The sequence below is a fragment of the Struthio camelus genome, chromosome 19, assembly GCF_040807025.1.
Source record: "Struthio camelus isolate bStrCam1 chromosome 19, bStrCam1.hap1, whole genome shotgun sequence".
NCBI lineage: Eukaryota > Metazoa > Chordata > Aves > Struthioniformes > Struthionidae > Struthio > Struthio camelus.
In genome coordinates, this window is record NC_090960.1 from 9,014,358 (window position 1) to 9,025,462 (window position 11,105).

The following is an 11,105-nucleotide window of genomic DNA, read 5'->3' on the forward strand; positions in this document are numbered from 1 at the left end:
TGGTGTTTCCCCTTGGGGAATTACCCTGCCCACCGTAGAGGGGGTTAGCACCCACGCTGCTCCCTCTTGCTGCCCAAGGATTTGGATGTACAAACAGGTCTGTGATGGAGAGATACTCTCTACCTACATAAGAGAGGTTCAGATAGAGCCAGTCTGCACTGGAGGGAAACGAGGAGGCAAATGTCTTTTTTTTTTTTTTAGTTTTCTTTTTTTTTTTTTTAATTTGTAAATAGCTTTCCATGAAAAAGGTTAAATTGCACACGTATCTTTGCAGTTCTTCAGCATCAGTATGGAGGAGGCCCCCAAAACAGGAATACGAAACAAAAGGAACAAATGAAAAAGCAGCATCACCAGTACACGTATATACACCTGCACAGACCCCCAAAGCCGCAGCGAGGCGCAGTGGTGCCCGGGAGGCAGCGGTACCTCCCTGCTCAGGAACACAGCCTGCAACCGGGAACGCTCGCTGCAGGGTGGCATCGCGGTGGGCTTCGAGCCCGCCTGACACAGCCACCCCAGCCCCAGCTTTGGAGGCTGCGTAAGCTGCAGATGTTTGTTGACATCGAGTCAGGGGGGCTGGGGAAGCAATGGGCTGGGCGAAATCTCCCCGTTCATCCGCCCCGAATGTAGCACCGGGAGGTCGGTGTTGGAGTGACCCGTGCGGGGACCAGGGCTCAGTGCCGCCAGCCCGTCCCTTGCTTTGCTGGGTGGATCCAGGACTCGTGCTCATGCTCCCGCTGCCAGTGATGGGACCTGTGTGCCGGGGCGGCTCCGGCCACCCCGTGCCAGCTGCGGCTCTCGCCCTCCTTGCCTGAACCCCCTCCCTTGCAAAGCACTGGATTTGCAACCTCGGATGCAAGTTACTACAAGGGGTTTCTTTCAGACTAATTTATTTTATTTTACACTACAGCTAGACTCCAGCTAAGTTATGTTGCTCACATCAAAGGTCCTAAATTCTTTTGTAACCAAAAAAGAAAATCTTTATCATCTTCCATTTTTCGGCAAGTCTAAGACACACCACTGAAGCTACAGCTTTTACCTTGTGCTAGCTAGCAGCTACCTTAACTCTAATAACCTGTAGCAAAGGAGAGGCAAAGAATCCAGTTCTCTAGAGCTTCAAGTCAAGTTTTAGCACAATTTTGCTCGGCTACCGTAACATTTCTATGCTGCCTAGACCTACTTTGCAGATACCCTGCCAAGCTGTCTTTACAAGCAGAGTCAAAGGGCCAGATCTCCAGTCCGTGTAAATCACTGCAGCCCTCGCAGCTACCCCAGCTGATGATCTGCTCCCGGCCAGATGGTTCAAAGGCTGCAGAAATGCTGAAGGTAAGTGGGCCCTTTCTCTCTTGGCTTTCCAGGTGCTCAGCGACACCATAACGTCTTCTGGTGGCTTTGAAGACGCTTCTTGCCCACGTGCCCACTCCAGGGAGGCAGCTGGGTCCTGGGCAGGCTGTTTGGCCCCAGGGAAATCATTTTGCCGATGCCTGCCCAGCTGTGCCCACCTGCGGGGGTGATGGTGGCACTTCCCTCTCGCGGTGCCATGGGAAGGAGCAGGGTGACCGTTGCGAGCTTGCTGGAGGTGCTGAGTGCCGGCTGTTCCTATGGGGCTAGGATATAGCGGAGCGAAATGGGCTGGTCTGTTAGGTTGGCGGTGGGACTTCATCTCCGCTGTCGTTCCCAGAGCCTGTTGCATGCGCGCAGTCTTTGGCCTGAGACTTGTGGACAGAGCCTGGATCCAGATTTTATTCCTCCTTGGTCCCATCCCAGAACATTAAATTTTCCAGACAAAGAGCGACCCCATCGGTGACAGCTGCTGTCGGCCATGCCGTGAGGGACTGCACACAACACACCACGGCTGTTTTCCTTGCTCCTAGCTCACAGCTCCCCCAAAAGTTCATCCTTAAATTGTGGTCCTGTGTCGTCCCGTCAGCTGCTCAGAGCCTGACAGATAAGCAAAAGAAGGGGAGGGCAACAGTTTCAGACCAGAAAAGGGAGAGAGGTTTTGTCAGCTGTTGAAAGACAGAGAGGGTGCAAGGTGGTGCAAGGCTAGACCCTACGGCAACCATGGCAAGGACGTTGGGTACAGAAATAAGAAAGCCACTTCTAGGAAAGTGCCAGTCCCCTCTGCTCCTCTCCTGCTGTGTTTGTTTTCTGGATCCATAATGAAACCTGTTGCTGTCGCTGTAGGAATCCTCCCTTGCATTTTGTCAGAGCAGACATGCCGTACACTTCATTCTTAATTTGCAGAACAATGAACACAAGCCTTTATATGGTAAAAATATAAAACATCCTCCAAACTGCATTTCCCCTGCCTCCCACTGAAAAGAAAATCTAATGCTAAAAATATAGGTTTCTTTGAATATATAATATATAATAGATTATATAAAAACATCTAAAGAGGCAGACTTGCTGATTTGCATCTGAATTTACAGACCTTTTCTTCTTCTCTAGGCACAATTCAGGAGGGAGGCTGAACTCAGAGAATCCAGAAGGGACCTTTATTTGCCTGCTAGCTAATTATCACATGTTATACCTAGGAACTTCCCTGGACAGAAAAAAAAGAAAGAGAGAAAGAGAGAGAGAGAGAGAGAAAGAGAGAGAGAGACAAACAGAGAGAAGAAGGATTGAGGAAATTGCACATAGTCTACAGAGTCCTAAGCCACCAGGAATCTCATTTCTTGGATCTAGTTTAGCAGGTGCTCGCCTTTAACCCAAAAGGAATATATGCCTTGTCCATTTCCATGAAAAAATGGTAATTCACATTTCTTTCTTTAAAAGTAAAAAAATAAGTACTGTTAAATTTCTTCTTTTGAGCAAACTCAATGACCAGAGACTTGTGATGTGTCCTTTAAAGATGTACCAAGTGATTCCTGCGTTACTGGTTTTTCCCCCCGGGTCTTTGTGTGAATAATCATACTATGAAGCTGATAAAAGTCACTGTATATGTCTCCGTCTCTCGAAAATCTTGTCCCTTGTAAGTTCCAGCAGCACGGGGGGAGCATCCTGCTAATAGGTAAAGTCTATGTGGGCTTGATATGGTCCTTCGAATCATGAACGGCCTCTTATAAAAAGGATCCCACACTGCTCCAGTCATTCACATCCACTGGCAAAGAAGTGTCGTTGAGTTCAAACAATTGGTCCACGCTGACGGAGTTTGAGAGGTAATCGTTCCTCCCTTCATCCCAGGGATGCTGAAGGAAAGAAGTGGCCATGAAGGTTTCATCAAAGTCCAGGCTGTTCTGGTTGGATTCGGTCAGGATCTGGTCATGTCCTACAGGGCACCACTCCTGTGGACAGTCGATGTGTCGGCCGTGTACTGTCAAGTCCACGTCTCGAGTTATTGGGCTGATTGGAGGTGTGAGCTCCAGATCCTCAAAAGAGGAGAAATCACCATTCAAGGTGGTGTCAAAGATGGCTTCCCAGTCAAAGTCACCTTTCAGTGATCCCAGCTCGGTTTGTTCTTCCTGGGTGAGCAAGGGAGAGCTGGAAAGCCGAGCTAACTTGGCCGTCCGTTTAGGCAATGGTTGCTTGCGCTTGTGGCCTGCTTTTCCATCTGCTGGATTCCAGTTCTGGTCACCAGTGACTTCTTCAAACTCTTTCAGCAGCTGCTGCGACTCTATGTTGACATTCAGGACGTTATTGCTGGTCCAAGAGGAAGCCACCGAGCTAGTGACGGACCTTGCTTCTTGCTGGGCTCTGTTGGTAAAGGCTGGGTGGATCTGCACTGGGGGCATCCTCCGTTTTTTGAAGGCACCATTCATGAGCCGGTCGGCATATTGGGGGTCTATCTTCCAGAAGCCGCCCTTCCCTGGCTCATCCTTCTCTCGGGGCACCTTGATGAAGCACTTGTTCAAGGATAGGTTGTGCCGGATGGAGTTCTAAACCAACAGAGAAAACAGCAAGGTTGAATGCCTGCTCTCTACCGTGGGACCTACCTGGATGGGCAGATTGGAGAGGCTGGTGGAAAAGCACATCTTCAGCAAGGACTTTTGGTAAAGAGATAGCAGAAACAATCAAGATAGAAGACATCCCAGGCTACGTACCCAGCAGAAACTCCCCTGCCCCAAGTCACCAGTGCAGTTTTCTTGCCTCCCATCTAATCCATCCAATCCAGCCAAGGGGTTCGAGCTAGGACTTGCTCCCCAACAGGAAATTTTTGGGAAAGTCTCCTTGGCTTTAAACTGAGGCCATGGGGCTTTGGATTGCACAGCGCACTGGGAAAAAACAGCCTAACCCGCGCTAAGCACAGAGTTAAGCTGAAGGAGATCATGCCCTGGCTAGTAGATATAGAAGAAGAGTAGGGACTTTACACTAGTGTGGCCACAGCCCCATTACAAATTGCAACACTCAGCAGTACCATGGGGAGACAGCACCATCAGAGCCCTCCTTGGATCCCCCAGTTCATCTGTGCTTATTACTAATGTTGACGGGAAAACACATTGCCAAAAAATAGCCCTCTGTGCCTCCCTGCTATCCCTGCCATCAGGCTGACACTAGAAACTAGATAGGCCAGACTAGATAGGCACACGGGCTCTCCTGCAGGTATCAAACAACCCTGGGCCAGCAGGGCTGCGGTCCCCCAAGGCGGACCTGAACCAAGGTGCTGGAGACCTGGACACCCAGGGGCTCACTTTGGCTGCCTGTCATACTTGTCCCCAGAGGTGTCTCCTGGCCTGGGGAAGCTTGCAATGAAAATACTGCATCTTCATCTGCCACAGCTCAAACTAGCTGGAGGGAGAAAAAAAAGAGGAGTTTCTGCTCCCGTCGTGCTGTTCTGAAACCCTGAATGTGCCTAGGGTGATGTGAATAATCAGAAAGGAAACTCAGTTATTGGGTAAATAACACAGCGTTGGACTCCACAAAGCCAAGACTGTATTAAGAGATTGGATATGGTGGAGGGTTTTTTTTTTTTAATGTTGCCTGGATATCTTTATGCTTATTCATCCATAATCCGTAGTGCCGAATAGCAAAAACAAGGCTTGAATGCTTAGAGCTGTTGAAAAACACACACACGCACACACATATACACACACACACACACACACAACAAAACCCTCCTCTCAGCTGAAGCTCCTTGGGTGTGTTGGCTCCTCTCCAAAGCACTCAGCTCCCACAGGAATATATCCCTCTCCCTCGGAGTATGGGTGGCATGACCTTTCGAGTCTGTCTTCACTTACGGGAATTGGGGTAGGGGATGAGAACATAGCCTCGATGGGCGAAAAGAAAAGAAAAGAAAAGAAAAGAAAAAGCTTGCAAATGTTCCAGACTACAGCAATTCCAAATTTACAGTTTAATGAAATTTTACAAGGGTCAGAGAATTACAGGCTGAATTCTCTGCTCCCTTTCTCCCCTCCCCATCCCAAATTTCATTCAGCCTGGCTGCACTGCCGTTCGTTATTACCCAGCCAGTTAACATATTTATCATTCCTCCCTGCAACAAATCCAGTGAACCCCCTGCATGTCTGCAGAGACGGATTGAAAACCTTCTTTCTTTTTTAACAAACACATTTAATTAAAAACATGGTGATTATCCAGCCGTGAGTTTGCAGGAGAAAGTCAAAACATGGGCACACAACTCCTCCCCTCCGAAACACTCTTGTAGATCCACCAGCACGAAAGAAGGCTGGGTTCATGCTGACTTTCACAGGTGAAAATGTCCAAGGACTCTTGTTTGCGTGAGCCATTGCTACCTGCATGAACAGCCCCTGGGGTTGCTCTTGATGGTGAGCGTGGGGCGGATATTCCCCATTTGCTTCTTGGCTACGCCTCAGGCCCTAACATCTGGGCAACGCCAGTGAGGAGATCCCTGGTCCACAACGAGCTGGGCCACTGGGGAGGTTCAGAGGGGACAAGCAGCACTGAGACCTCCAGGCCCAGCTCACACCCCCCGCAGAAGGAGGATGGTGGACCTCAAGTGGCCCTGTAGAGGGATCAGGATGGTCCCCTTCCCTGTGACGGTCTTCAAGAGCTGGTGGAGACCCATCTGCCCTGGGAGAAGGTGGTCAACGCACAGGCAGGGGACATGCAGCTCTTTCGCCTGACACTGCCAGAACCAGGATCAGCCTCTAAGCTGTGCATTGGGGATGGCAGGCTGGGAATAACCAGGTGGAGGGATGTGCCACCCAAGTCCTTCTTGCCTTGACACATCCCAGAACTCCGCACATGCTAGTGGTCCCATTGCATGACAGAGGAGGGGCACTGAGACAAAACGGCTGGGAAAAACCACCGTGCTTCACACTTTCCCCCAAGGCAATGAACCCAGGGCTGCCGTCCCCGCTCCCTAGGGACGACGTATTAACTGTGAGAAAGCAGCGCTGTTTGGTCTGCCTTCGGCTTCCTGCCGAGGTCTGACGAGCTCATCACGGTGATGGACCCCCTTTCATCTGTCTTCCCTGAGGGACAGGCAGCCCTGTCAGAAAAGAGGGGTGACCTCTCCTCTTGCTCTGTTTGGAAAGCAGCAGCATTTTTGCTCTAAACATCCCCGGCAAGGGATCTTCCCAACAAGGGACACCTCCGTTTCGCTCTCCTGCATACCCTCTCCTACACCTGTTTCTCAGCACCCACAGAAAACTTGACTTGTTGATATTAGGTGTTTGCTAAGCCACCGAGGGGCCTGGGGCAGCTCGGAAGGCTCTGCTGTAAGCAGAGGCTCTGTGAAAGGTGGAGAGGGGGGACACGGAGATGTCTTCCCATGGGGTGCCAGGTCCCATTGCTATGAGGAGCTGCAGGCATGCGCAGCCGAGTGGCTGCCTTCCCTCTCCTAAAATGGCCCTGACTCTCCCCGTAATGGCTGGCTCCTGGCTCCTCTCCTCCACAGCCCTTGCAGCTTTGTCATTTCTTAACGGCCAGAGCCCCCTTACGGCTCCCTCTTGGCACCCTTTCCCCAGCCATTTCTCTTCTACTTGCCTTTCTCCTCCTTCCCTCTTCTCCGTGCCGAATTCTCCCTTCTCTGACACCAGCCCAGGTGAAAAAACAGAAAATCGGGGCCTCTCACCGGCCCTGGGGACATGTTAGATAATTAACTTCGCAAGGGCAAACTCCTGTTTACACTGGGAGCATCCCTACCTCTGGCAGTTTCTGCCTGCTCCTCAATGCTGGCACCAGGCTAAATGCCTCAGTGGGAAAAGACCTGCTACTGCTGCCATGGGAAGGTCTTCTGCTCAAGGTGCCTGGACCACAGAGCGAGTCTCACCTCTGCAGACCCATCTGAAACTAGCAATCAGGTCCCCATTGCCCGAACAGGGACAGGGCACACTGGCCACTCCGCAGACCGTGGCCTCCTCCTCGTTCCCCACTGGCGCAGTTTGGAGTACCAGCAGCTCCAGCCTTCGGTGCTCACCCTTGCGTTGCACGGTGGAGGCTGCAGAAAGTCCTCCCCCAGCCCCACCAGCAGGTCCAACTCCAAGGAGAAGGGAAGGAGGAAAGAGAAGGTTTCCTGGCCACCTACCTGCCAGGTGGGGTCGGCATGCCGGAAGTAGCAGAAGTTATCAGTAATCCATTTGTAGATGGCGGAGAGGGTGATTTTAGTCTTCTTGCTGGCTTCCATCGCCATGCAGATGAGCGTGGCGTACGAGTAAGGTGGCTTCACGTGCGGGTTGGTCTTGTAGTCTATGTCTTCCATGGGCTGAGCGTGCATGCCTACGCCGAGGTGCGCAGTCCTGGACGTCGAGGAGGAGATGGGCTTGCCAGGGGTGTGGGGCATGCCCATGCACGCAGGGTCGGCGGCCAGCGGGGAGCATGGCGCCACAGAGCCGGGGATCTTGTGGTAGTCATGAGGGTCAGTGCCGCTGGGGGACGAGGATGACTTGCCCACGTTGGCATTGATGATGGAGAACTCCTGGAGCCATTGGAGGCTGGTGAGGCTGTCGTCCAGGTTGCTCGAGTCCCCCATGCTGCTTTCCTGCCCTCTCTCTTCTTCTGACCGGAGGTTCAACCAGCCGTCAGCCATGCCCAGGGAGATCAGAGCGGGCAGGTCCAGCATCCACGAGGTGCGCAGGGGCAGGGAGGCCACGGGGCAGATCCTGCAATAACGACAGGGAGCGACTCAAGATCCCCGGCAGGCAGCCAGCTCCCTGGTGCCCGAATAGCTCTGTGGCCCAACAATCCCTAAGCCGCTCAGCGAAACCCATCCCTGGGGCCGCTCTGTGGCGCGCTGTGATGCCTCCTCCTCCTCCTCCCTGCGGTGCTTCAGCTCGCAGCAGCTCTGGTGGAAACTCCCTCCAACCCGCGCCCGGGGCACCCGCGCTGCCTGGCTGGGACACGAAAGCCAAAATCGCACCGTACAGCCCAGCAAAGCGCAGGTGCCCTTCCCGAAGGATCTGCGCACCACTGGTGACCGGCCAAAACCGCAACACCTGACGCGTCAAGGAAACATCTCCAAGTTACCCCCCGCTCCGCTAACTTCCGTGAGCTTTGCTTTATTTCTGTTTTTCTTCCTGCTGGGGCACTGGCGTCTCCGAAAGCAACGGGGAAGAGGGCGAGGCACCCTCGCTCGGCACCGATGAGGGGGATCGGGCACACCGCGTGCGTTTTCGCGGCCCGGAAAGCCCGACTCGCCTGCTGTGCCCTCTCGAGTAAGGCGAGATTTAACAGCCGGGGGAAAGCGCTGGGGTCCGTGGAAAACCGGCCCGCTGGCCGAGCGCCGGCCGGCCGCCTCCGCCCGCCCGGACTTCCCTGCCCGCCGCCACGCCAGCGCCAGAGCTCCCGCCGCAGCGGTGGGGGGGGGGACGACGACGACGACAACGAAATAAATAAATAAATAAATGCGTCGCCCGCCCGCCGGGGGTCCCGCGAAGCCTCCCGCCGCCGCGCCGGGCCCTCACCCCGTCCCGCCGACGTCCCCCCGCCGCCAAAGTTCGCGAGCGAGCAGGAACGTTCTGGAAAAAACAAAAAATAAAAAAAAAAAAGGAGAGGAAAAATACCTCACCCCGGGGAAGTGTGTGTGTGGGGGGGGTCTGCTTGGCCCCCCGGGAGGAGTCACGACCCGCCGCCTGCCGGGGCGCCCGTCCGCGGCGCCGCAGTGATTTGTCAGCGGCCGAACGCGGCCATTAAGTAGCTGCTCCGAAAGGCTTGGGCGGTTGCTAGGGCGACGCGCCGCCCCGGTAAACAGCTTCCCGCCCTGCCATTGGCCGACGCGTTGCCATGGCGAGCGAGGTCACCGGCCCGCTCTGCCCGCCGCCCGGGGGGCGCCGAGGGGCCGGGGGGGGGGGCGGCAGGACCCCCCCATATTCCTCCCCGCATCCCCAATCCCACCCCGGGTCCAGCTGGAAACCCCAAAAAGCCCCGGGAGCGGTGGTGAAGCGAAACACAGTGCCCTGGTCGTCCCCAGGGGCAAAATTGGTCCTTTTCTCCCTCCTTGCCTTCCCGCTGGCCCCCGAGTAACCCCAAGTGGGGGGCAGCCCCCCAGTTTAAAGGGTTTTCCTGTATTTAATTGCCACGGTTGCAGCCCCGGGTCCCTACAACGCGCCCGGCAGCCAGCTGAGGGGTGCTCGCGGCCTCCACAGAGGGCCCGAAGCGTTGACGCCGCCCCCCCACCCCGGCATAGTCGCTGCTCTCTAAGTAACGATAAAAAAGCGGTTTTCCTCCCCAGATGCACAGCGACCTGGACCGAAGGGCGGCGGGGGGCTGCGGCCGGCCCCGGCTCGCAGGATGCGCGGGGGGGGCGATGTCCCAGGGCCGGGCGGGAAGCAGAGATGGGGCAAATTCCTAATTCGTGTTTTAGCCGCTCCGTCCCCCTGTGGTAAGTCAGGGCTGCCCCGCGCTGCGGCGGCAGTGGGGAGGCCTCCGAGGGCGGCGGGAGCTCGAGGGCCGGCCCGCGGCCCGGCCGCCGGCGCGTCTCTGCCCCGGGGCAGCGCCTCGCTGCCCCCCGCGCTGCTGCCGGTCCTCGTCCGTCATCCCGCCTCGGGCCTTGCCGGGCTCCGCGTGCCGCCAGGCGGCCTTGCTGGGCCACCGGCGGGCCCTCCCGGCGCGGCGGCGAGGTGCCCGGCCCCCCGTCGAGCGTCGTCCGTCCCGAGCACCCACCGCCGATGCTCGCCCGCCTTTCGGCCGCCCTCACCAGTGGCTGCCGCGGCGGCGGAGGGGAGGGGGTTTCGGCCGCGCCGGCGAGCGCCCCCCGTTTCTCCGCGCTCCTCTTCTCCTCCAGGAAAGTCCTCCCTGGCAGGTCCTCTTCCACCCCGGCAGCCGGGCCTCCGGCTAGCCCGTGCCATCTGCCGGGGACGGGGCCTCACTACACCCCGCGCCGGGCCCCCCGCGCCGGGCACCCCGGCATGGCGCCGCGCTTCGGGGCGAGGCGCTTTCCGCAGGGCTTTCGTGGGCCCGCGCGCCCCCTCCAGCGCGGCCAAGGCGGCAGAGCCGGGGGGTGGGCAGGATTTGGGAGGTTTGAGGCATCTGGGCTGAGACGCCAGCTCCGCTCCCGCTTCGTAACCGAAAGACGACTCCGGACGCTTTGTCGACGTAAGATACCCTTTATTAAACATACTCTTAAAATCCAAAACATGCTCAAAGCAGAGTCATAAGCAGCAATCTGGTTTCCTTTCTCAAGTCCCTGCTGGGTGGATGCCTGGAACAAGGGGGCTCATCCGGGAGAGGAAAAGGGCTGCTGCCTCTCATCCTCTTACTTACATCCTACTACTTTCTCTCTCGCCCATTGCAGGTGGCCAAGCAAAGCTCTCCGGCGCTCCCCATCCGCGGGGCGCGCGAAGGGGATGTCTCTCCAGCAAAAAGGAGGTGTGACTGCAGTGTGCGTTACCTGCGAGTGGTGGAAGCGGGGTGGAAGCCCAATGCAATCTCCGCCCTTCGCTCCCGGGGCGCGCAGAGGTTTCGCCGGCGCCGAAATCCCTGCTCTCCCCTGCCCCAGGACACTCCTTCCTTCGCTTGCGCCGAGGAACCGCGCCAGCTTCCCGAGGGCGCTTTCCCTCTCCCGGTGCAAACGTCCCTGCTGAGCCACCCTGGCGCAGCCCCAGCCTTCCCGAGCCGCCGCATCCCAGCTCTCTTCCCTGCCGCGCGCTCGCTGGGCAGCAGGCGACCCCCTCTCAGCTACCGGCCCGCTCCCGCGCGGAGTTCAACCCCCGGCCTTCAAGGCTGCAGCCTACGCGGGACTCCACTTG

General features: G+C 56.3%; 1 protein-coding gene across 1 annotated transcript; it reads right to left on the bottom strand.

Moving 5' to 3' along the window:
* Positions 1 to 220: 220 nt before the first annotated feature.
* On the bottom strand, positions 221 to 9,029 carry FOXJ1 (forkhead box J1). Its single transcript, XM_068913581.1, has 3 exons — positions 8,927 to 9,029; positions 7,448 to 8,021; positions 221 to 3,878 (listed from the first exon to the last, which is right to left on the bottom strand). The coding sequence occupies exons 2-3, from the start codon at positions 7,979 to 7,981 to the stop codon at positions 3,063 to 3,065; spliced, it is 1,350 nt and encodes a 449-aa protein (XP_068769682.1). The 5' UTR covers positions 7,982 to 8,021; positions 8,927 to 9,029; the 3' UTR covers positions 221 to 3,062.
* Positions 9,030 to 11,105: the final 2,076 nt, after the last annotated feature.